At 35.1% G+C, this 27,308-nt stretch overlaps 1 protein-coding gene, 1 long non-coding RNA gene and 1 pseudogene across 3 annotated transcripts in view; 1 reads left to right on the plus strand and 2 right to left on the minus strand.

The window, feature by feature from the left end:
• Nucleotides 1-13,502, plus strand: part of VEGFC (vascular endothelial growth factor C) — a 51,080-nt gene extending 37,578 nt beyond the window's left edge. For both annotated transcript variants that reach the window (XM_026699674.2, XM_087936379.1), the window contains exons 4-7: nucleotides 3,810-3,961; nucleotides 5,383-5,492; nucleotides 5,790-6,123; nucleotides 13,003-13,502. In XM_026699674.2, coding sequence (XP_026555459.1) covers nucleotides 3,810-3,961; nucleotides 5,383-5,492; nucleotides 5,790-6,123; nucleotides 13,003-13,117 — 711 coding nt within the window. In that variant the 3' untranslated portion in view covers nucleotides 13,118-13,502. The remainder of the gene's footprint in view (nucleotides 1-3,809; nucleotides 3,962-5,382; nucleotides 5,493-5,789; nucleotides 6,124-13,002) is intronic.
• A 3,888-nt stretch (nucleotides 13,503-17,390) lies between these two features.
• Nucleotides 17,391-18,557, minus strand: LOC113435706 (protein Mis18-beta-like; annotated as a pseudogene).
• A 2,520-nt stretch (nucleotides 18,558-21,077) lies between these two features.
• Nucleotides 21,078-25,380, minus strand: LOC148125458 (uncharacterized). Its single transcript, XR_015744146.1, has 2 exons — nucleotides 25,253-25,380; nucleotides 21,078-21,218 (listed from the first exon to the last, which is right to left on the minus strand). It is a non-coding gene; the product is annotated as an uncharacterized LOC148125458 (long non-coding RNA).
• Nucleotides 25,381-27,308: the final 1,928 nt, after the last annotated feature.

Below are 27,308 nucleotides of genomic sequence, written 5' to 3' on the forward strand. Positions count from 1 at the left end.
TTGGGTTAACAGTAAAATAGACAATAATCAACTGCATAAACTACGGAAATGAGAAAAATATAATGATTAAGTACAGCATATGAAAAGATAGAATGGACATCTGTGGCTCAAAAGTCTAACGGAGCTTATGAACTCATTCTGAGTCTAGACCTTATCGATACTCAATGACTGATCGTTTTGGTATTTAAATCCTAGGATTGATTTAACATCTTTTTAAAAACAACACCCAAACAAAAATATCTAATTAGTGATAAGAATAATAATCTTTTACTTCCAAGAACTTTAAGAAGATGTGAGGACTCTAAGAAAGAGTGCACTCCAAAAATATAAATTAAGAATAATGTTTACATACATAGAAATAGTTTTTCCTTTTATATTAACCCTGATTTAATCCTGATACAGTGAATTACATTGAACAGTTTCATTCTGTTGCCGCCTCAGTTATGGAAACAGTTCATAGCACCACCTGTTAATTTACCTTGGATATAATATTATCTGCAGCCAGTATTTGAGATGCCAAGCCATATATCAATAATCACTTTCATGTTTGCTTTCCTGCACTTCTAATTCAATTATTTCTGCATATTTTGATTGGTTTAAACTTTTTCAGTAGCTTCTGTGATTTCCTGGAAACTACTGTATATAGAATCAGAAATGTAAAAATATCCTTTTTGTTTATGTATGATTTGATTTTGCACAAAATTTCTTCACTAATCACAGTCCCTCAAGTGGGCTGCTGCTCAAACTTAAAGCAGATAGAAAATTTTGTTGTTGTTGCAGTTTGCTTTCTTTTGGCACAAATAATTGAGTCATGCACACAAAAAACCCAGCTTTCTTTCTGTGAGGACAAACCATTCTATTGCTCCCGGAATCCCATTCTTTTTGAGCAGACAGTTATAGTAGAGAGAATCATAGCATCTCTTTCAGTGGCCTTTCCCCTCTTTTCTAATAGACTTTTGGGATTCTAGAAACCTCAGAATTTCTTTGAATATACTGATCACTAGTTCATGAGGACACAGTAGCAGGTCAGCAGATGGAAAATATTTTCATTATGGTACACATTGCAAGAAGACAGGAAGACATATATAAAGTATTCATTCCAAAGAAACACATAATTAGAAATTTGAGATCATACTATTATTTAGATATCAGAGCATTCTTATGATATCAGCAAGCTATGACATGATTTGGAGAATAATCTAGACAAGACCGGTTTAATATAGTATAATATATATGTAAAGAGTATCTTCAGTTTTTAAAAAATTATTCATATTTTATGATGTATCAAACAAAGAAAGAAAATAAATATCTTATGAAATACCGCACCTCAATCAAGTAGTATCTAACTAGTTACATTTATTTATCTGCTTGACTTGGAGCTTGCCTTCTTTTTGTAACTTTGAGAATGATTTACATGCAGCTTTTCTACAATTTTTAATGGCACTAAGTCATATGCCACACATTAGTCAATGATGTAATAATTTGGGGGCCTTTAAGAAAAAGCTAGTAAATGCCTTAAAACACCCTGCTTCCGAAATTATGTCCTACACACTGGTTGCTGATTTCTCATGAAGAATAAATTATTTAATCAGGTTTTTAATGAGTGATTTTCATAGCAATAGTATTCTTTACTAAGATCATAAACAATTGTCCTGATTTGGGAGTCACAATGTATCAAAATAACTTATTTTCAGACTATTGACTACTAAGACCATTATTCTGAAAGCATTCTGCATACACCCCACCCCCACTCCAGGGGTGGGATTCAAAAATCCCAGCAACCGGTTCGCTGCCCAGTTGCTGGGTGGGTGTGGCCATGGTGGGTGTGGTCTACTGGAATTTCCGGGAGGGCTATTTTTTGCCTTCCCAGGGGTCCAGAGGCTTTCTTGAGCCTCTGGGAGGGTGAAAATGGCCTCTCCTGGGCTCTGGAGGCCCTCTCTGGAAGCCAGAAACAGGCCCATTTTGGTACTTCCAGTACTTCCTGGAGGGCCATTTTTCACCTTCCCAAGGGTCCAGAGTCTTCCCCTGGGCTTCTGGAAGGGCAAAACCGGCTCCCCCAGGCTCTGGAGGCCGTCCGAAAGCTGGAAATAGGCCTATTTCCAGACTTCCAGAAGACCTGTTTTTCCCCATCCCAGAGCCTCTATGCAGACCCTGTACTTACCTGCATCAAAAATGGGCTGCGTGGAGACTCCTAGGAGGGGCGGGAGGGGCAAGCTGGTCGGTTCAAATACTGGTTCGGGAACCAGATGCAAATTTAACATCCAGTTCACCCAAACTGGTATAATCCCACCCCTGACCATCTCTCTCTCTCTCTCTCTCTCTCTCTCTCTGTCACACACACCATGCACATGACTTATTCAGCCTAATCTACTGTATGCATATATGAATAGTCCAGTTGGTAGGTTTTGTTGGAATTTAAAAGTTTACCATACTTTAACAAATGAGTTTATGTGTTTGAATGAGCTATTAGAAAGAATATTTTTATCAATTTCAGCACAAAACTTTTCAGTATACAGTAATAATTTTACATATTCATCTGTCAGGCATTACACAAACAAAAATTGTATGTAGCAATGAAATACTGTAATAAAGTTTTCGCTCATTGTATATTATGATTGCTGCATGATATATCTTCATCAAATACATTGATTTGCTATAAACCAAGATTGAAAGTAGCTAAATATATGGCTGCTCTAACACTTTTTTGTTTTCTATTTCCTGCATCTTATTAGATAGTGCAAGCATTCCAATGTCTTTTTTCATGTGCTTTCTTTTTTTTCCCACAGGGATATCCATTGCCTGATATAACCCCTGCTCACTTCTCATATTCATTTATTTATTGGATTTTTATCCTACATTTCTTTACAAGTAACTGAAGGTAGTGAACATACCTAATGCTCCTCCTTCAGCCTATTTTCCCCATAACAGAACCCTGTTGGGCTAAGAGAGAGTGATTGGTCCAAAATTACCCAGATGGCTTTCATGCCAAAGAAGAGACTATAACTCATGGTGTCTTGATTTCTAGACCAGGACCTTAATCACCACAGCATTTGTTTAGTATTTAGGCTTCTTTTATTTTATAGAGGAAACTGGGGAAAAGGTTTCTTACTCCTCTTCCTGACAGCTGTGTTAAGAAAAAGGAACAGTTGCTGCATGCATAGCACTCAAATTTCTAAGAGAGATATGCAATCCTTTGGCTGATGTATTAGAAAGGAACTGCATTGACTGATACAAGCTGCTAGAAGTGTTGCTTTACAACATAAATGAACTTTCAATAGAAATACATTTCATCATGTGCCAAATAGAGACCAAATATAAGAAAAATGGCTTATAATATGCAGCACATCTTATTTTTTATTACAAATTTTATCAGAATAAAAAAAAATTAGGACTACATTAATTATTCATCATGTTACCTACTATTTATTTGAAACTTTTAGGGGTCTCCCTTGAAAAGGCTATGCCTCTTGGTTATAAACTGTTTAGAAGAATTTTATAAGCAAAGCACACAAATGTACTGGTATTTTGTAAATATACATAAATTTTCTGCCCATTTTCAAAACCTGTAATCATAAAGTCTTGTATTATCTCAATCATGGAAAATATACCGCTCATTCACAATGTATTGAGTTAACTGTTAAAACAAATAAGTATAAAATTTGTGGAGGGGAATAGACTTTAATTGATGAAGCCATTTAGCTTTGAGCATTTTAACTGTTGAAAAAGCTCTGTGAAGGAAAAAGAAGGAAAATAAAGCTTAACTACCATAGTCTTAACTTATACTTTTTTTCTTTTTGTGCTCTTCGTAGTTGTTCGAAATAACTGTGCCCCTGTCTCATGGTCCCAAACCTGTAACAATCAGTTTTGCCAATCATACTTCCTGCCGATGCATGTCCAAACTAGATGTCTACAGACAAGTTCATTCAATTATTCGACGCTCCTTGCCAGTGATACAAGCACAGTAAGAAATTGCAACTATTTAAAACTATTTTTAAATAAAATATGAATTTTCCTATTGTGTTCTGAAGATCAAAACCAAGATGTGTAAATACCATATTTTTTGCACTATAAAACACTATAAAACACTCCAGACCATAACACGCACCTAGCTTTTGGGGAGGAAAACAAGGAAAAAAAATCTGCCTCTGCCTCCCAGCAATTTGCCTCCTTGCAGCAAACAGCCTAGTCAACTTCACACAGCCTGATTTAGCACGAGCAGCTGATTGACAGTTGGATTGGATACCTTCCAGAATACCATCGATCAGCTGTTCCAAGCTAAAGTGGTCGCTGCCCATTGCTGCCTCCATGTGCACCATTTTCGGCCGCCGGAAGGCCCATTTTTGGCCCGTTCCAGGCGGCAGGGATAACCGCCACCAGCGGCAGCTGAAATGGGCCGAAAATGGGGCACACAGAGGCGGAAAATGGGACACACAGTTCGGGGATGTAGCAATGGGCAGCAATGGCAGCAATGGGCAGTGGCAATCCCCACTGCCTGGAACAGCTGATTGGCAGTATTCCAGGAGGCCAGTGCAACCACCAATCAGCTACTTGTGCTAAATCAGGCTGTGCTGAAGCTGACCAGGCTTTGTTGCAAGGAGGCAAATTGCTGGGAGGCAAAGGCCAAAGGGTGGGGGCTGGTTTGGAGGGGGCTTTGGCAACATCTGCTGTATAAGATGCAGAGACATTTCCACTTACTTTTTTGAGGGGGGGGGAATTGTGTCTTATAGCGCGAAAAATACAGTATATGTTTAAAATAAATTGGGGGTCATGATTTGGTATATATTATTAAAGATTTGTTCTAGCTTGAAAAATAGTTTTTAACAGAATGTACCGTCAGGTCAGGCACAAGGAACCAGGCCTGCATTATGAATTGGTCAAAGTTACTTTATCGTTGCAATGCCTATTTAACAAGGCTCTAGCCCGACTGATTGTATTCTTCATTATATTGTATTGACTTAATAAGAGTCAAACAGAAATACAGTAACGAAGTTGGAAGGAGCTTGCAAGTCTCCTAGTCGAACTCCCTGCTCGAGCAGGACTCTTATGCCATTTCAGACAAATGGCTATCCAGTCTCTTCTTAAAAGCCTCCAACGATGAGGCACCCACAACTTCTGAAGACAAACTGTTCCACTGGTTGATTAGCTTCAGGTTTCTGCCTCAAGTAAGGCTTTAGGGCTTTGGAGTAGGTAAGGCCTGCACCATTTTCTGCTGTGCAAAAGCTTCTTCACATCTCCCCCTCTCTAGCTGGATATTCCACCACATGTGCTGGTGTACATACAATAAAAGATGTTATTTGTTTTCTGAAACACCTATGTTACATATGTATTATCACTTGTGTTAAATTATCTTTGATATATATTGATGTTATGTTTCACTCTTAGGTGTCAAATAACAAATAAAACCTGTCCAAAAAGTCATATTTGGAATAATCACTTATGCAGATGTCTGGCACAACATGACTTCAGTTTCTCCTCCTATCCACCAGATACTGGTAGGAAATATGTAATAAAAGATTACTTTAGTTATTAGTTTAAATAACTAAACAGTTATTTAGTTTAATTTATAGAAAAGAAAAAAAAATGCCCACAAGATCTTTTTATAGTTTTATAGTTCATTTTTATGGAACAACCTATTAATATTTGTTCACTCATATTGTATAGTTATAAGTACAGTGATATAGAAATGAATTGGAGAAATGAATAATTTCCACTAGCTACAAAAATTAACAGATATGTGTTCTACTCTTGTGCAATGCCTGAAGCGTATTTTTCTTACTTCAAATGCTCAGATACTGCTGAAGGATTCCATGATATCTGTGGGTCTAACAAGGAACTTGATGAAGAAACCTGTCAGTGTGTCTGCAAGGGAGGAGTGACACCTTCTAGCTGTGGAATTCACAAAGAACTAGACAGAACATCATGTCAATGTACATGTAAAAATAAACTGCTTCCCAGCTCTTGTGGACTCAACAAAGAGTTTGATGAAGAAAAGTGCCAATGTGTGTGTAAAAGAACATGCCCTAAACACCAGCCATTAAACCCTACAAAATGTATTTGTGAATGTGTAGAATCACCAAACAAATGCTTCTTAAAAGGAGAAAGATTTCATCACCAAACATGCAGGTAAGCAATATAACCAGAAAAAACAACAGATTTTTATAGCTTTGATACATAATTCTGCTTGAGTTACAGTGGGTGTAGTTTCTTGCATTTTCTTGTATTTTCTAAGCTTGTTCCTTTTCAAATATCTGGTAGCTAACTGATGCTTGAGAACCAGTTTGGTGTATTGGTTAAGGCATCAGGTTAGAATCTGGAGGACTGTGAGATTCATACTGGGCACAAATCAGCTGGGTGATGTTAGGTCAGACATGTTCAGCCCTAGGGAGCCAGCAATGGCAAACCACTTTGGAGAAACCTTGCCAAGAAAACTTCAGGTATTCCAGGCAGTTGCCAGGAGTTGTACTGATTCAAAGAGATCAAATCTATCTATCTATCTATCTATCTATCTATCTATCTATCTATCTATCTATCTATCTATCATCTATCTATCTATCTATCTATCTATCTATCGACATAGTTTGCCTGATTTTCATTATGTGTGTGTTTGTGTGTGTGTGTGTAGTGTATGTATGTATGTATGTATGTATGTATATGTATATGTATATGTATATGTATATGTGCATATATATGTATAGTGTCACTAGCCCAGAATGAAACATGTCATACAATTTGCAGATGGTGAAAGAGAAAGAGATGATGTGTTCATTGGTTATATATTATTTGTCAATACTTATGATTATATTGGGATTATTGTACAAGAAGGTGGACTTTGAAGTAAATGAAGGATAAAATATAGGATGTTTACAAGGAAGTAAACATAGGATAAATTGAACTTTCAATATGATAATATACTTACTATGTATAGCTGTTATCAAGTGATAGGTATTGTTGAATTATGCAAATCGGTAAGTGGAAAATATATAGTTATTAAATAATTAATAACAAAAATAACTTGCCTAAAGATGAGTTTCAAAATGAAGAAAGCTTAAGAGGAGAACAGCAATCCTTATATGGTGCTTGTGGATAAGATGAAACTGCAGGATTAAAAGTTCTGGCTGAACCATTAATCCATCATGTTTTATTTTTTTTCTCATTTAACATGACCTTTAATATACACTTAATGATTGTATCTATGCCAGATAGTTTTGTTATAAATTTCCAAAGGCATGATGTAACTTGAGATTCAGAATTGTGTATAGCATATAAATTCGTCAAGCTAGTGTGGCAGGTTATACAGAAGTCTTTGCACAAGATGTGGCAGGCCAGACCAAGATGATTACAGCTCATGTGTCTTTCCCATTCTTTGGTGATTTCCTCATAACGCTGTTGATTTTTTGAAAACAAATTGGCTCTAATGTAACCTTAATCCCGCTGCAAACATGGAACACCAATGTGTTTTCACAGAACACAATTTTCTTTATTGGGGGAGGAGTCATATGTCCTCTCTGCCATCATTAAACGCCTATAAAAATATTAGAAGATATACCAGTTTTTGTAAATAATGTAACATTTTAAATCAAATTCATTTGGGTAGCTCCTAAAGTGTGTTTGTTGCTTCAAGACTGTTTGCTTTATAGTTATTTTTGTTGAAAATTTTTTTGTAAGGAGCTTGATACTCTTTATCAAGCCTGTCAGAAGTAATTTGTACAGTAATTCAGTAATGTTGTTTTCTTCCCTTTTTGCCTGATATCATTTTAACTTAGCTACTAGATTTTATCTTACTCTTTTATCTTTATCTTAGCTACTAGATTTTATTCTACAGAAGGTTCTTGACTTATGATCACAATTGAGCCCAAAATTTATTTTATTAAATGAGACATTTGTTAATTGAATTTTGCCCCATTTTACGAACTTTCTTGCCACGGTTGTTAAGTGAATCACTGCAGCTGTTAAGTTAGTAACTCAGTTGTTAAGTGAATCCGGCTTCCCCATTGATTTTGCTTGTCAGAAGGTCACAAAAGTTGATCACATGATCCCAGAACATTGCAACTGTCACAAATATAATGTCAGTTGCCAAGTGTCTGAATTCTGATCATGTGATGATGGCAATGCTGCAATGGTTGCACTGTGTGAAAAACAGTCATAAGTCATTTTTTTCAGTGCCATTGTAACTTTAAACAGTCTGTAAGTTGAGGACTACCTGCATTTTATCTCACTGAAGCTATTTTATTTCATTTCGCTCCACCTTTTCTTGACTCATTTTATTGTGGCTGATGTTCATATTTGATATGGTCAGTTGATTAATTAATGAATTATATCATATCATATTGATACTATTTTATATACTTTGATGCTGAAAAAAGATCCAGACACCAAATTAAAATGACTTTTTAAAGAGATACAATACTTTAAGTCATTATATTAGCATCGTCCAACCCTCTTCTAGAATCTGTCCATATATCTATAAGGTACAGCTATAAACAGTGATGGGATTCAAAAAAATTTACTACAGGTTCTGTGAACATGGCTGGGTGGGTGTGGCCTGGTGTGGTGAGCGTGGCTTGGTGGGCATGGCTGGGGAAGGATACTGTAAAATCTCCATTCCCACCCCACTCCTAGAGGGATAATACTGCAAAATCCCCATTCCCACCCCACTCCTGGGGGAAGGTTGCTGCAAAATCCCATTCCCTCCCCACCTCAGTAACCTGCTTTTCAGATCTATTCTCCTTTGCAGGGCAACAAAAGAAGACCCAGCCGATCAGCTGGGACTTGGGAAGCAGAGAATAGATGGGTTTGGGGCCAGTCAGAGGTAGTATTTGCCGGTTCTACGAACTACTCAAAATTTCCAGTACCGCTTCCCCAGAACTGGTCAGAACATGCTGAATACCACCTGTGTATATAAAGCCAAAAACTCTGAACATTATATAACATTTAATTAATCTGATAAGTCATAAGAAAAATAATAATAACATAATGTTGTTCCACATACTACATCTGTAGTGGAGTTGTACAAGTTTCTAAAGAATCCAGAATTGCTTCAAACCCCATGTAAGTCCCACCACTTCCCTGCTGTTCATTAATTTTCCAAGTAAGTCTCTGAAAAGGTCAGGCTTCGTACATGAATCCAGAGAGACGTTTCACTTACATAAGGTCCAAAATAGTTCTTCTGAATCATTTTCCATGTATGTTCAGTAATACAGATTGGCTGTATAAACTGTTGAAGTTTCCTCTTTATTATTAAGTCTTCGAAAGTTTGTCTCATTTTTGCTGAGATTTATTTCCCTGCCTCCAGTTACTCATTATGTCTGGATCTCTAAAATTCTACAATCAATAATTTTGCAGCTCTTTATAAATAGGCAAAGGAAATTCAGTAAGACAGTGGTGGGATTCAATTTTTTTACTACCGGTTCTGTGGGCGTGGCTTGGTGGGTGTGGCAGGGGAAGGATACTGTAAAATCTCCAGTCAGAAGGTGGTATTTGCTGGTTCTCCGAACTACTCAAAATTTCTGCTACCGGTTCTCCAGAACTGGTCAGAACCTGCTGAATATCACCTCTGCAAGTAAGAGTTTACTGGAAAAAAATGTAATGGCTACTTTAAATTTATGATATTTCTATGTTAAAGACAGATTTCATAAGTGAATACTGTATTAAATCACATGGTAACTCTGCAAATATTTGACCAGCTGAATGTAGTTAGAGGTTATCATTGCTTCCTAGGAAATGTTTAACATATACATGGAAATATAATAAGTTATATTTAAAATGCCATTTAAAAGGAATTTGCTAACTTGCATAAATTAATAATGTATTGTAAATTCATCATATAATTTATCAATTATTTGTCCCATCAAAAATATGTTAAAAATTTAGAAAATGGAGGGGGTAGATGGAAACACGTAGTACTGTGTGGTGCTTCTAAAATTTGTCAGTAAAAATTAAAGCACAAGTAGAAGCTTAATGGAATCGGAACCACTTGAAATGTGAAGATCCCTTTTTGATACAAAATATCTCATATGTATAAAACAGTTGTTTTGAATGCAAAAAATAATATTTAAATCATTTCATAAGTGCTTCTAGGTTAAAATAAGTGTTTTGTACTTGAAATAGTGTCTTAAATCAAAGTGTGATGTTTCAAATATGAAATAGTCAAAAATCATAATGTTTTGCAATGTAAGTAAACAAATAAAATTAATTAACCAGAAGGAAAACATGTGGTTTGAACTTCGAGAGAAGGATAAAAGAAATGAACTTGACAAACATATCTGCACTGGATCTTTTATTCCGAAAAGAAGGTTTCCTTCTGGAGTATCTTTGTTGCTTGAGATATGGGTTATAGTATTTGTTACTGGAGTCAAATCCCAATTCTGTTGACAGGATGCATTCTGAATTAAGTTTAATGAGACAGGGAAATACAGATATGAATTTGGAACAAAAGGAAGAATAGCAACTTTTTTTTTATCCACCACGGAATGAAAGTAATAATATTTACAAACTGGAAGATATAAATGAGTTATTCATTATGAGCCGTGCCCATTAGCATTATAATACTATGCTGTATAAAAATAGAACAAAATTAAAAGAATTTAAACTAGAGTTGTGTTGAAACTTGAAGCATATACTTTTCATTCTTGGTTCACTGCCAATGTTTAAAACACCCAAAGACTAAACTTTGTCTACATTATACAACAGAGGCTTTTTGGTTTTGTCAGTGTCAGGTTATGTTAGGTCAATTTGGTTTAAAGTCAGCCTTACAAAATTATCATGCTAATCATTTTAGAAGAAAATTATCTACCAATGTAAAATATTTATCTTGTAAGCATGAATTATTGGCTAGTAAAATATCGTATTACTTTCTAGACCAAAATTAATAAATGTATATGATAACACTATAAATTAATACTATCTTTTCATCTCCATTTCAGATTGCCCTATATATAAGCTTTGAACATGTAGTGTTCTTCTAATAAAACAAAAAAATCTGTGTGAGCAAACTATATATATGTAGCATTGGCTTCTGTCCAGATGTTATAATTAGGTATTTCCATGAAAATAAAACAATTCAGATTGGTAGGGTAGCTCATTCTCTTTAAGAATGAAATATTTGGGCTATAAGATCCTGAAAATAAAAGCTCATAAAATGAAAATAAATATGATTATTCGCTGTATACATGTATTTTAACAATATTTATTAGTATTTGTTTTGTATAACCTGATATAATGATTTAGGATTGGTAGTATTAATGGGGTACACTAATAATTATTTTTGAAAGTTCTGATATTGCTCAGTTATTAGAAATGGTGACTTATATGTGGCCTCTGCTTTTGTCCCCATATACATATAATGTTTCTGTGGCACGAGTCAGCACTCAGAATCCTCTGCTCCTTGGGGAAAGAAATGTTAGCAGAGTTTTTTTTAGCTACCATAGCAACCTGTGATCCAGCTCCTTTCTTACAACCTTACTACAAGTAGTCCTTGACTTATGATCACAACTGAAGCCAGAATTTCCATTCCTAAGCAAGATAGTTGTTAAGTGACTCCTGCCCAATTTTATGCCTTTTGCCAGGGTTGTAAACAAAATCATGGCAATTATTAAGCGAATACAAATTTCTCCATTAACGTTGCTTGTCAAAAACAATCTGGGGAGGTTACAAATGGTGATCACATGACTGATTCCAGAATGCTGCAATATGCCTGTTGCCAAGTGCCTGAATTTTTATCATGTGACCATAGGATGCTGCAAGTTGTAAATGCAACAACTGGACATATATCACATTTTTAGTGCCATTATAACTTTGAATGGTCACTTAACAAACACGGCAAGAGGAATTTTTTAAAAAAAATGAATGATTGAATTATTAATATAGAGTATTTTATACTGTATTGTTTCAAAAAAATTCAAATACCTCTCATAGAGTTCAACTTGGACATTGCTAAAATTGGATTCCTTCATTTTATCTGAAATACCTTACAGTACAGTTTAATACAGGAAGATTTGATTGATTTTTCAACATTTATAAGTGAGAGTAAAAAAATACTAAGGGTTTATGCTTAAATGAAAGTGTAACATTAATAAATACTAATAAATTACCTCCCATATATATTAACATTTGCTGAATTAATACATTTACACAGTACATTGAATCATATACTGACCAAATATTCTGTATTTGTATAACGTGCTTATCCATTAAAAACTAACCAAGATTAAAAAATATCTGACTTTGGCATGTAGGTCCTATGCTTTTACTTGCTTTGGTTAAACCTCTGTGCGAATCCAGCCCTTGAAAAGGTCCTGTCCTTTCAAGTAACTTAATTTATAGGATTGCTGTGAATTTAAAAATGAAGAGAAACTCCTGCATACTGCCTTGGAAAAAGAGTCAAAATATAAATCAAGTATCTATAAAAATAACAGCTCCAGATATAAATAATTGTGGGATGCAATAATGCCCTTGGAATGTATTCTGCTTGTGAGAAATAAAAGGGAGAATCTGCAAACTAGATAACAAATCCACTGAATATTGTGTCCTGTTCCCTGAAGTGGCTAGTCTAGAGGCACAAGCAAACATGAAAGCAATGTCTCCATCCAACAGTCGGCAGAGCACTCGTGTTCAGTGCCATGCTGGCACTGAGCATGAGTTTGCTATAGATCAGTGTGTTGTCCCTGTTTCCTCATCCTCTTAGGAAGAATAGAAGGCTGATCTAGGAAAATCACTGAACCCCACCCCACCCCCATGGCTATTATTGTGATTGTGACCTAATGGGTGTCAATGTCCATGACTAATACAGAGCTAAAACAGTAAATAACTTTGGGTTGTATGCAAAATTGCAAAGGCCAATATGCATTCCCAGTACAAAAGAAAATAAATAAAAACATATGCCTGAAAACAAAATGAATTGAAATCTACAACTCACTATTTTCAATAGTTCTGTCCATTTTTAAAATGTGTATAACTTGTATTATACCTTTTTTCAACATGCCTTTTTTTCCCGTTTACTCTCAGTTGCTACAGACGACCATGTACTGTTCGAAAGAAACGCTGCGATTCTGGATTCTATTATAGCGAAGAAGTTTGTCGCTGTGTACCCACATACTGGAAACTACCACTTATCAATTAGAAAAGACAATGTCATTTGATGTACATTTTTTCCTGTTTCTACTTTAAAAAAAACTGCTAACGTGTGGATTTACAATGCAGAAGAGACATTATAACATTATTGGAAACAGACACATTTTTACTCTGAGACACATGGGAAGTAATTTTTGTAAAAAAAACTGGGATTTTCTTCATTATGAAGATCATAATTTGTCAGTGATGAAGCAGACTAAATTTTCTTCATTGTGATTTTTTTTAAAAAAAGATAATGATTACATAATTTATTTTCTTTTAAAGATAATGTATGCAATCCTTTTTTTATACCGGAAACAATTTTTAAATTTCACTGTGATCAATATTTTTATATCTTGCAAAACATGTTTTAAATAAAATTGAAGTGTATTATATATTGTTTGAGAAAATGCAGCATTCTGTCTTGTTACCATGTTTAAATATAATTGATGTAAAAGAATAACAGAGTTGGAAGGAATCTTGGAGGTCTTTTAGTTCAGCCCCTGCTCAGTCAGATATCATGTACCATTTCAGACAAGTGGTTAAAAACTTCCAGTGATGGAAAACCCACAACTTCTGGAGCCAAACCATTCCATTGGTTAATTGTTCTGTCAAGAAAGTTGTTCTTAGTTCTAGGTTGGTTGTGCCCTTGATTAGTTTCCATCCACTGTTTTTTGTTCTGCCTTCAGGTGCTTTGGAAAACAGGTTGATCCTTCCCCCTACTTTGAGGCAGCCCCTCAAATATTTGGAGACTGGTATATCACTCCTAGTCCTTCTTTTCATTAAACTAGGCCAGGGCTGTCAAACTCAATTTCATTGAGGATGTGGTTGACCTCAGAAGGCCAACTGGGTGGATGTGGCCAGCTTGACACACACACACACCCAAACTGCTGACATGTTTCCTCTTCGCACTGGATAGACTGGGCCAAAGCCACACTGGCCCGATGTTTCCCTCTTTGTTTGCATTGGGTAGACCAGGCTGAAACGATGAGGGTAGACTGGAGCAAAGTGACGCAGGCCGGCCCATTACATTTTCCAGGACAACCCTGCGGCCCTTGTATTTCACACCCCTGAACTAGACATTTCCATTACCTACAACTGTTCTTCATATGTTTTAGCCTCCAAAACCTTCATCGATTTTGTTGCTCTTCCCTGCACTCTTTCTAGAGTCTCAAAAAAAAATCTTTTTTATATTGTGGCAACCAAAAACTATAAGTGAATATGTAGCACTAAGTTCTTCTCTAAGATTCCTGTTTAGATATCCTATGCAGTAAAGTGAGTGATAACTAAAATAAGAAAAATGGTGGCACAAGTCTGCATTTCTGATACATTACCAATATGACTGAACTCAGACAGAGAAAGAACGTGGCCTACTCAGGGAACTCTTCAGTTGTGCAGCAACAGTTTGTGCTAAAAATTGTCTGCCAATCAGATTGCACATGATCGTCATATAGTTAAATGAAAATAGGTTCCCACTCATAAAATAGATAAATTTGGCTTGCCTTGAATTTTAGGAATGCTCTCAAAGGCTTTTTCATCATCGTGTGGAGTGAAGAGATGTCCTTCACTTCAGTGTTCAGTGAACTAGATTTTTCCCTTGGTTTTTTTTTTCCTAATCTGCACAACTGAACAGCTAGAACCCTGTAACAAATGTTACCTTAGACAAAGAGGAGAAAATATAAATGTATTTTAATAGCAGTCAAGAAGATTAGAAGCCACTTCTTTACAATATTTATTTTTTCCTTTTCTTCCTTTTCCTTTTATTTTGCCGATTCTATTTTCTTTTTCTTTATTTCTTTTTATTTTTTTACAGGGCTTTTATTACATTAAAGAATTCTTTAATAAAAATTTTATACAAAAAGCAAAAAAAAGAAGCCTGTCACAGGGGTGCATTTTTCCTAAATTCTGGCAACAGAGTACTTCAGTAATTAGTTACATAACCTTTTTTTCTATTATAATTTCTAAATCTTTTGCACTATAGTTTAGTCTTCTGTTCGATATCAGTTTTGTACACCAGTCGTTGGAATATAAAGATAATCTTTGAATTACCATTTCCACATAACTGAGTAATGTATGTATGAATTTTTGCAGCAGCTAGTACCATGAACAAGAACTTCTAAATCTACTTGCACCCCTCATAAAACATACGACATTCTAAGGTTTTGCCCTTAATTTTACACAATTTGTATACTTTTGCTTCTGGTGCAGCTGTTGCTGTAATGTTTGAAATTTAATTGTAGAAGACATGACTTAAGTCTCAATCCATACCAGTTATTGAATTTTAAAAAGATACTGCCCATATTTGAATTATTTTATGCAGTATACATATTAAATACCTATATTAACATTATCATGAAGTTTTAAAACTGTCCTTAAAAATAAACCAATAATACAGATTCTATGAACAATTCATATCATTTTCTCTGAATCATGCTATTTCTATTGACTTCAATTTAACTAAGTATCTGCCAAATGTTATGTAACTACCTGATCTTCACTTATCAATGAAAATAACTAAGAGTAAGTTTAGATTTATATTTTGTCATTATTGTTTCAAGATTTTTCAAGATATTTTAGAAATATAGATGCAATGAAACTTATCCTGTTTTAACAAAAGAAAATGAATTTTCTTTTAGTACTTTGGTTAATTGCACGTTGGGAAAACTAACGTTAAAGATCATGACCTTGAATTTGCTGATGCATTTATAAATACAGCATATTTTTCTTTAATCTTTTCTTTAATCTTTCTGAAGCATTTTACAAATTAACAGTGTGCCATCATAACAAATGTGATGCAGTCTCAATTTGTAATATGGCATGCAACTCCAACACTTCTTAACTACATACTTAGCCTATTCTGTGTACGCTTTCTATCTTTTCTCTCTTTTTTGTTTTCTGTGCACCCAAGAATACAGATGTCTTGTGCATTAACCACTACTTTAAAGGTGGAAAAGAGGCTTGGGTGTGTGTGTGTCCTAAATGTGGCAGTTATAACAAAAAAAATACTGAAGAAAGACTCTGAGAACATAGCAGTATAAATATACTTGAACTAGATATATTTGTGGCAAATATACTTAAAAATATAAGGTGCCACCATAGCACCCAAACCTTGCTAATTGACGAGAAACCATAATTTCCTGAGAGATATTTTAATGATGAACAGCTCTTATCAATGGAAATATTTAAGATTTAATTCAAATCCCATTTTGTTTTAGTCATACAAAAAACAAATTTAATCTATCTTCTGTTTTTGATGTACGCTACAGTATTTGAAGCTTGCTCTTGAGGGTCTTGTTAATTTCTTTATTAAGCAAAGTCATCTCACTGCTAATTATTTAATCATGATAATTTAGTTTGGTTTGTAAAATTTTGGCCAATTCATTGTAATTTTGGATGTTAGTTATCTCTATCTAACGCCTCCTCCTGCCCACCGTCTAAAAGCTGCAAGTCCCTGATTGGATGGTGTGCTTTTTAACAGGTGTACAATTAAATCTCATATCCATTAATGTATGTTTAGCTCACCGATAGCTTGCCTTATATGAAGTCATACACCAATTTTCAGCTTATCAACCAAAACCAAATGGAGCAGACTAGACAAAAGTAATTTGGTTGTATAATCTCACTTCTTTCTTCTCAGTTTTTATATGACATAAAGCAGTAATCATTTAATAAAACACGTAGGTTAAGGAAACAACCAAGGCCCAACATTCTGTTTTCATTTGAGGTTATGCACAAGATTCAACCCATATTTTAATTATGAGAAAGCCAAAGCTGTAATTATGCCACATGGAAGAATTCATTTCATGAAAACTGCTCTAATCACAAAAGTTGCAGACCAGTAACAACAAATTATGACCAGTGCATATTTTGAAACGGTTTTTTAAAAAGCACAATTCTGTGTCCTGTTCTATAGAATCTTTTGCATTCTATAGAAATCAGCTTAAACAATCATGGTATTCTTCAAGGGCACCTTGCAAAGACAGTAAAATGAGCAACATTTTATAGCATTTGTAGCCTTATTGCTACAATGATGATAGAAGAACTACATGGGAAAGATGGAAACATGGACCTTAAAGATGTCTACAAGGATAGGGATTAGTTTTTGGTAAAAAGCCTTATCAGTTCTTGAATGTTGCACATCGGCTGCCCTAAGGTCATAAATGACAAAAGATATACATTTTTTGTATTTTTTATTTTTTGAATGTACAAAGTAAATGTTTATTTCTTTCAAGTAGACTATCTAGTTTCCAATATGTTCACAATGCAATCTTATGATAGTTATGCAATGTTTAAAGATTTTGGTTAGATAATATATAGAAATATTTACATGTAGGAGTTAAATGATTTGGGATAGCTGTTCATGCTCAAACACTATATGCCCTTGAGCATGATAGAAAAGAAAACAAATTTGTATGAAAAATTTGCCAGTCTAAAGCAATATTAATTTACATTTTCAATTACACACATAAAAACAATTAGTTGAGATAGGCAACTCTAAAAAGTTAACTGTTCAACTTTCTATTTGTGTGTCCATACAGTCTTCCTTTACAGATCTCCTTCTCGGATGTAATCCTTTGACTGAATTCTTCTAGTTTCTTAATTAGCAATTCCATGAGTACATGAACTTGTAGAAGATTCTCTTTTAATTTTTATACATGTTCCTTTAGGCTCACAACAGGACAGGTTACTTTTGAAGCTTCTATTGTAGCGATAATTTGTAGCAAGTAACATGTGATGTTGTTCTTAAAAAGGCAGAAGAGGCCAGGCAGGTAAGCCAGTGACTTTGAACTATAGAGAATAAAGCCAATGTCTAGTTCACAGGACTGACAACACAATGTGTTGTAGGTGCAACCAATGAGGTCTCTTTCAACACAGACCATCAAATTGTCTTCCACAACAACATCTTTTGTGACCTTGAAGCAAACAAAAAGCCAGAGTTTCTCTTCCTGCACGCACATGTGGAGAGAGTCTCCTAATACGACCCGGCAGCATCGGCACTCATAGACCACACCGACCTCCAGCCTGAGTCCCCGAGCACCTGGGACTCGCTCCCCATGGCTCTCCTGCTTTGTTGCACTTTTTTGGGCTTGGCAGCCAGGCCGCGTCCAGGGTCCTGCCTGCTCTACCGTGATTGTGCCGCCTACCTGGGGCTCCTCAAACAAAAGCCGCAGTTTCTTCCGTATGGACATCACAGCCTCCCACCAAAGATTCCAAAAGATACACATTTTTATGGCACATTTTTTACCAGGCCTTCTCTGCTCTTTTAAGTATAGCTAATAGCCAACATAACGAAGTATGTCAGGCCTTATTATATATTCATATAAAAGACATTAAATCTTATCCATGCTCAGCAGTAGGGAATTAGTGTGGTGTTTCAATGTGTCTTTGAGGGAATTACTAATAAAAGCTGAATGCTTACTATTATAAACCCTCATTGATGGCTTGATTGGCTGCTATCAATTAAGAAAACCAAGTTCCAATCTCAGTAAATCTGATCAAAATGGACTTTTAATTAAAAATTCTGTACAGGTATTCAGATATTATCATATCCTCATTTTCTCATTCTTTAAGATGCTATATTGAGATTAACTGCCAACTTCATGTTCATTTTGTAGTTTCAGCAAACAATTCACTGGTTTTTATTTTTTTGTTATTGTTACTCTAAAAAGACTGGTTCGACCACTGGCTTATGCATTTTCTTCTTTAAAAAAAAAATGAAAGCCTTCAGATATGAAGAAGCATGTTTTCTCATATGATAAGGCATCATACATTCTTAAAGTGTGCTTGGTTTAAGTGCTGAGATCGATGTATGCGGGTTGTAGAGCGGAATTCCAAGATCAGAGTAATAAAAAAGGCTGAGTGTCAAAACAATACTAAACAAGGTCTCCAGATCTCTTCCGCTATTCACCACATAATTTTTGACATGAATTCAACTATTGCTGTACTTAAAATTGGAATGGTGGGGCTGGTTATTGTCAGAGACAAATTAAAAGGAGCAACTGAAAAGATTTTTGGAAGGAGGTCAAAATAATAGTCATAGCACTTTGATTTAAGACAAAAATAGTACCTCTTGTCTTAGAAAGAAAGCAGTATCTTTTGTATACTCTAGGCCAGTGTTTTTGAACCTGGAAACTTTAAGATGTGTGAATTTTGACTCACAATTCAGAATTCCCCAGCTGAAGTTAAGTCCACACATCTTCAAGTTTCCACTTTTCAGAAACACTGCTATAAACAGTGTCTCTTCAGCTAGTGCTTGACAGTTCTGACCATTAGTCCTATTTCTGCGCCACAATTACAACATATTTTCAAAGTGGAAAACACTGTGTATATACTATTAGTCAAGCACAACTTATTTGTCTCATAATATCTTTTGAATAGAAGGGTGGTTATGCACTAGACCTCCCTTTTCTTTGCATTTGAAATACTTTTCACGCCTCAGTTCCAACTCATTTTCATGATGAAAATATTTTTACTCCTATTCTTTTATTTCCAATTATTTTCCATATGCTTTTTTTTTCCTCCCCACCTGTACAAATGCAAATACCACATTTCTGTGCAAGTATCAGCACTGGACCCCAAGTATATGACTAATTCAAAGTATTTGAATACAGCAATAACAATTATTATGTCAGAAGGAAAATCACCAGTTATCTGATTGTGATTCAGAGCAATTGGTAATTATCCAAATGATGTCTAGCCTCCATTTTTCTAGAGAAATCTTCAAGCACCATAAATTCCAATCCTGGATGACTATTTCTTCCCTAAAGCAGGAACAGGAAGCAGGAAGATCAATTAAGATTGGCTAAGAAAAGTTGTTTAGTGGTTCTGCATATTTCTGGATGTTCTGCTCATTGTGAAAAACATGGCAAGTAAGCAGCATATCTAAAATGATTTAATCTGCTACTTTATCTGTTCATAGAGAATATAATGTTTATATCAGGTCATGGAGAATCCTAGCTTTTCTACATCAATCTCAGTGTTCTCTATATTACACCAAACAGAAAAAGTAAAGTACAGAGCAAATTCTACTTGCTGAAACATACAAATACCAGAAGTTGATTTTGTCCACAGGTTTTGGAAGAACTGGTTCAAGTCAAGATACAGATGCATTTTATGCAGTTCTTTCAACAATGTATATATTTGTACAATTTATTTTATTTGTATTTATTTATTTTATTTTGTCAAGCAATTAAGAGATAACAGGTATAAGTATAAACATAGTTATCAATACATGAAATGGATACTTATAAGAAAAATAAAAAGAAACAATAGGACAGGGACGGTAGGCACGTTGGTGCGATTATGCACGCCCTCTACAGACCTCTTAGGAATGGGGTGAGGTCAATAGTAGACAGTCTAAGGTTAAAGTTTTGGGGGTTTGGGGAAGAAACCACATAGTCAAGTAGAGTATTCCAGACATTGACCACTCTGTTGCTGAAGTCGTATTTCTTGCCATTAAGTTTGGTGCGATTAACCTTAAGTTTGTATCTATTGTTTGCTCTTGTATTGTTATGGTTGAAGCTGAAGTATTCCTTGACAGGTAGGACATTGCAATGTATGATTTTATATATTATAGTTAGATCAGACCGAAGACGGCGTAATTCAAGGTTTTCTAGGTCTAGAATTTCAAGTCTGGTGGCATAAGATATTCTGCAATGAGTAGAGAAGTGGAGAACTCTTCTTATGAAATATTTCTGGACTTTCTCAACAGTGTTAATATCAGATACGTAATGTGGGTTCCAGAATGATGAGCTGTATTCAAGTACTGGTCTAGCAAATGTTTTGTATGCTCTAATTAGTAGTGTGATATTACCAGAGAAAAAGCTATGCAGGATTAGGTTAACAACTCTTAACACCTTTTTGACTATGTAGTTACAGTGTGCTCATTAGAGATGAGTACTCCAAGGTCCTTGACAGTGTTTGGATCATCAACAAAGTCTTGACTATTCAGCTTGTATTTTATTTTCTGATATTTTTTTTTGCCAATATGTAAGACAGAGCATTTATTTGTTGAGATTTGAAGTTGCCATTTGTTTGACCATTCTGATACATAGTTGAGGTCTTTTTGAAGGGTAGCAGTATTGTCGTGGTGTTGAATGGCTTTACATCATCTGCAAAGAGAACACAGTTGCTCTTAATATGATCACAGAGGTCATTTATGTAGAGTATGAAGAGAGCTGGTCCTGGAACACTGCCTTGGGGACACCACTGTTGACAGGTACAGAGTTTGATAGGACACTCCCAATTTTGACCATTTGTTGCCTGTTTGACAGGAATGCTTCTATCCAGTTATGTAGGTATCCAGAGACACCATAAGATTTTAGAATTTACAGAAGTCTATGTCAATTAAGTCTATTGCTTTGTCCTGATCAAGTTGTGTAGTCTCTATGTTTTTGCAGTGTAAGAGTTGCAGATTACAGGATAGTTTTTTTCTAAAACCAAATTGTTTATTAGAGAGTAGGTTGATTGTCTCTAAGTGGAGGAATAATAGTTAATAATCGATTCCATGACTTTACAGGTGATGCAGCATAAAGAAATTGGTCTGTAATTTTCAACTAGGCTGGGATCTCCCTTTTTGAAGATGGGGATGACTGTGGCTTGTGACCATAGTTTTGGCAAGGAGCTGGTCCTGAAGGATTTTTCAAAGATTATGCTTAGAGATTCGGCTATGGCAGAGGATAGCTTTTTTAAGAAGGTTAATCAATTAACCTTTTGCAGGCTGCATTCAAAAATGTTTCTACTAGTATTTTTTCTTAAGGAAAGATGGTAACTGTTCTGGTTGCTTTGGCCTAATATACGTATAAATTTCAATCTAGCTGTGTGTTTATTTACTTTAGTAAAGCCAATATACTCAGAGCTCAGTTTTACAATATTAATTTCAGCTTTCCTTAGTAAACAAATAGTCAGCTTTTAACTTTGTAACCTAGCGTATTTCTAAATTGACAGGTAACAAAAAACCCTCTAATTATTGACCCCAAAAAAGTTCCGAACTATCCTGTGAATATTATCACAAAACTTAAAACAAACTTTTATGTGTTAGAAATTTTATATATAATTGAGTTGAGAGCTGCCAGGAGCTATTGTATTACAGTTAATTCTATTGTTTGTTATTACAGTATCTGATTAATGCTACGGTAAATGTATCCACTTTATTAGACAAATATCATTATTTGTTTTATAATTGAATAGCAGTTCTAAGCTGCAGACTCTTGAAAACTGGTGGCTTAACCAGTGCCTTGCTGGTTTTGTTCTATTCAAAAGCTTGCTGGTTGCTTTCCTACCTACAAACTCAAACCACATAAATATATTTATCTTTCTCCAGTTTACAAGAGCAGCTGGAGATGAATTATAAAAAAAAAGAATACCAAAGAGGGGCAAATTGTTAAGAAGTCCCTCTTTTCACTTTTTCTCACTCATTGCTTTCTTCAAATCCATATTAAAACTTTATTTCTGATTTGAAAAAAAAAGTAATAAGGAACAGCGCAATGTTTAATATGACCCTCATTGCCCAGAATTGAACTGAATTGTTATTTTTGAAAACAGAAGAAACTGAAATGGTAATTTTGCACTCGTCTTCTCTTTCTGCAGAAATACAATGTTAAATTATGACTTCCTGTTCTAATGTCCATAATACATATAATGTCCATAAATTGGGTGTTCTTTGGTATGTAGCTTGATTATTCTAAAATGGCACTTTTCAGCATCAATGTGCCTAAAAGAAACTTTCTTTGGTACCAGCCAGGCTCCTGGGTAAGAAATAATCAAAATTCCACTGTCATCCAGAAACGAAAAGCATTCTTAGCAAATAGTTGTAGCATCTGAGTGCGTTACTTGAAAACATATGCACTTACCTGAGAAAGCCAAAATGAGTGTACAGAAGCATCCCAGCAGAATAAAGATGCTATAGAGAGTTTTATCTCTAGTTTGGTTTTTCATTAACTTCATTTTTGTGGCTTCAAATTTCAGCCATTTTATGGAACTATCTTGAACTTAATCCCAAAATTCCTACCATACCACTGTGCATACCAGTTCAAAACTAACAGTGCAGAAAACTGTTGATAGCTGCAACAAGGACTGTCTCTCGCCAGTAGATTTTTTTTGACTAGTATGAACCAGCAGGATGGGCATACTCCTGGTCCCATTAATTATCGAATGTCATCTTATAGGGCCTAGGTAGGGTCCTGAAGACCTACTTTTGCATGATCTCCCCTCACAGATTTGTGTGGCTTCCACTATTAATGTTGCTCAGGAACTATTGAAGACCTAATTATTCAGGCCAAGAGGATGATTGTGGAATCTTCTTTTTGCTTGGGTTTTTTTTTCTATTCCCTTGGTTTATTTTAATCTTGTTCTGAATACTTAGGTTTTGGTTTTTTTGTCCATTGTATATTTCATCTGGTTTTATATGTCTTGATTCTTAGTTGTAAGCCATCTAGAGTAATTTGGGAGTTGAGCAGCAAATTAAGTAAAAATAAAAGCAATACTTGGGATTCCAGATAGTTATCACTTGGTCTTGAGAAGGATGGCAACTTGGCCCCCTCAAAATATTATCAACTATATCTGTCATAACCTGTAACCATATCTATAGCCACATTGCTTATAGGTTATGGAAATTGGAGTTTACATCATCTGGAAATCACCAAGTTGTCTGCCCTAATCTATAGTAAATGGAATTGGTATGAAAAAACATATGTAGTTTCACATACAAAATAGCAAAAGAAAAACAATTGCTGATCATATTCTCAGCTGCTGAAAATTACATAACAATGAAAACTGAGCAGAAAGTATAGATGTACATATATAATATTGTATGGAATGAAAAGAACAGAAAAAAGAGATTGCTAAATGATAATTTCTGTAGAAAATCGGGCTCAAGGCATTGTATTTAAGACTGAGAGCTTTATAAAGCAGCTCTAGCACTGTTCTTGTTTTCTTAATGTTAGTGTTTCCCACAAAGATCTTTGACTAGGATATATCTTTCCCAAGAGACTCATGTCTGGTGGTATACTTGAAATTTTTCAGGAAAGCAGCAGTAGCAGCTATTCCTTGTTTTCATTAATTCACAAGTTAGTCCAAAGAGAATTAAAATGTATTCCACCTCTGCCTTTCCTATACCTGAGAATGCACTTGACCACAAAGTTGTGTTGTAATCTATCCTTTGCTGGATTTTTATTTTTTATTTTTTGTAAAAATGGCATGAGAATCCTAATCCTCTGAACATTTTAGTCATTCTGAGAAACCTCGGAGTCCCCAGAGAGTGTTAAGGAACAATCTGTCTGCAACAAGGAAGTAAAAAAGGAAATGCCAACCCAGTGGAAATTTATTTATATGTTTAACGCCTGCTGAAATAACAAAATGTCTGGCTTTACAGGCAAACGTGGCATATGCCAAAGCAGTTGAACTAATGTAACTTTGAACTTGTAAACATTATTGCTTAAAATTTTCATTTCCCTCCTCCATACTTTAGTTAGAATAAGTGCCTGAAAAATGCAACATGAAACTAATTTTCATTTGAAATGGAAGTTTTCTTTCTTCTCTGAAATACACTCAGTGACATTCCAATATGTCAAAAAATCCAAAAGCGCACAAACAAGATTTTCAGCTGTTTCTTACAATAGACGGTGCTAGGTCTAATAACATTTTGAAACATCTGCCTAAATATTGATTGACTGAATGAATAAAATCTGAAGTGAATAGGAAACATCTAAGTTCTATAGCCGTCCTTTAATTTATAGATCTAGTTAATGTACCATATACTCCTCTTATTTTTCTTTACAATACCAATCCAGTGAAGCAGGCTGGGCTGAGGGAAAGTGACTCTTGAAATTCATCCAGTAAGCTTTTATGGGTGAGAGTGGACAGTGGAATCCTCTCCCTCCTATTCTACACTTTAACAACTGCATTTACATGCTCTCAGTGTGCTGTTAGTTGGTAGCATCTCATTCAGATAACAACAATTCTATTACACATGATTAAATGCTAATAACACAACTGACTTTGGAAGACAGGCACACATTACTACTGCTCTGTAATCATTACATCAGTTGCCAGGAGTACAATCTAGTGCTAAAGCCAGTACTTAACCATGAAAAACACCCAGAGTCAGCATATTGCCCCCAACAATCTAGGTCCTCATTTTACTGACCTCAGAAGGATAGAAGATTGAGTCGACCTCAAACCTGCCAGGATCAAACTCTAGTGGGTAGAGTTAGCCTGCAATGCTGTACTTTAACCACTGTGCCACCAGAGCTCTTCTACTGAAAATGGGACCGCTGAAAAATAAATGTGTCATTTAGCGTAACAATATCCAACAGTCTTTAAGGTCCTACATAATGTGCGGATTATAATGTATCTTCTCAGAATTTGGTGGGCAGAATGGCATCATAAAGGTTCCATTTAGTTATAATTATCATATTAACTGGATCGTTAATCTATTATTGATAGATCTAATAAAATTATCTTGGTCTTATTCAGGTTATTTGGGGGGCTATTCCAACTGTTAAAATTAGGTGTTATTTTACTTTCCTGAAAATGTCGTATACATTAGACTACACAAGTATTGTTTATGGAAGAGGTTTATAGAAGTTTTCAGTTTATAGAAGAGGTTTATAGAAGAGGTTTTCAGAAGTTTATAGAAATTATGCATTATTGAATTGTGGCTGCTTTTTAAATAATTACAATAATAAAAAAAAATTACTTTAGGTAATGAGCATAGTAAAGAAGAAACAAGTTAACACATACTAATACTAATAGTAGTAATAAGGCTTACTATCACTTTTTATCAATATTATTATCAGTATTATTAAATGGTACTGCTTTTTCTCCAATTTATAATTTTACAAAACTCTTTTTGATATACTAAATAAATTAGGATATCAAGCACATATTTTATTTGAAGCCAGTTCTGCTTCATATAGCCAAGAGCTTTCTCTTATGTTCAAAAAAACTCAGTATGTTCCTCATTGCAATTACTGCAAATTGCAAAACTCCAATTAGGATTACAGCACCACCTAGTGTAATCTATATTATCCTTCTATCTTAGTTGTAATTATTGTTTTGTTTTCCATTTGATACTGACTTATTAATTGTAAAATAATAATCCAGAAAGTTATTATTCTAGCTCCCATAAAGTCTGTCCTAATGAAACAATACATTCACACAGTGTAATCCAACATTTTTATTCTTGAGAGATTATAAAATATATAAACTCCCAAGTATTTCATTGTCAAAGACAACGAATATAACTTTGTTCAAAAACTAGCTTTAATGGTCTTCACTGTAGAGTCTCGAAGAACACTATGAGTGCTGCTCTTGCTGACTTAGAAAAGAATCCAAAAAGGCCATCCAATCAATGCCCAGCCTGCTGAACTACTATGAGCCCTAGCAGGAACTATCTCACACACTTAAAATAAATTGTAAATGTTTCCATACCAGATTGCTGTTGTAAGTAACTGTGAGAGAGATTGCAATATGTAAAATAATAACATATCCGAGCCGCCTCACCACCTCGCTAGATTGAGTGTAAAAGCAACTGAAACTGCAAAGTGATGTCATATTTCTACTTTGGCAACCAAGTGCAGCTCCAATATTTCTAACCATCTTGGCTATAATGACAGGGTGGATAATTCTGAAAATGCACATAGGCTTATTCTGCAATGAAGGCAGCCAGGCTTGATCTGAGCAATTCTGAGTCCTTGCAGTGCTGCATTTATAGCCTAAGCCTAGTGAACAGCAATCTACATGAATATTTTGTTGTGTTTTCCTCCTTCTCTTCAGCAAGGAAGCATTATCCTGCCTATAAAACTTTGTTTCTGTGACCCTCAATTGACATATCTTCCTTAAAGGAGAAGACTTGCTTATGTCCAGAAGCTGGATATTGGGGGACACATAACTTAAAGAGAAAAGCCTTATGCCAATCTCAGATGAAACAATGAACAAATGAAGTACAAAGCAAAGCAAATCATCTCTCAGAAGAAGCCAATGTCACATAATCAGAAAGATACAGGTGATTCTAAACTGGAAATAAAACTTAAGATTGTCTTAATTTGAAGATCAAGAGATAATTTGGCCTGTGGAGAAGACAACAACCAGCCTAGTTACAATAAATGTGTGTGTGCCTTCAAATCAATGTTGACTCCTGGTGACTGCCTAGACAAGTCCCTGCAGTTTTCTTGGCAAAATTTTTGGAAGCTGTTTTCTTA

The sequence above is a fragment of the Pseudonaja textilis genome, chromosome 6 (genome assembly GCF_049901715.1).
Source record: "Pseudonaja textilis isolate UNSWEBS1 chromosome 6, rPseTex1.2, whole genome shotgun sequence".
NCBI classification, from domain to species: domain Eukaryota; kingdom Metazoa; phylum Chordata; class Lepidosauria; order Squamata; family Elapidae; genus Pseudonaja; species Pseudonaja textilis.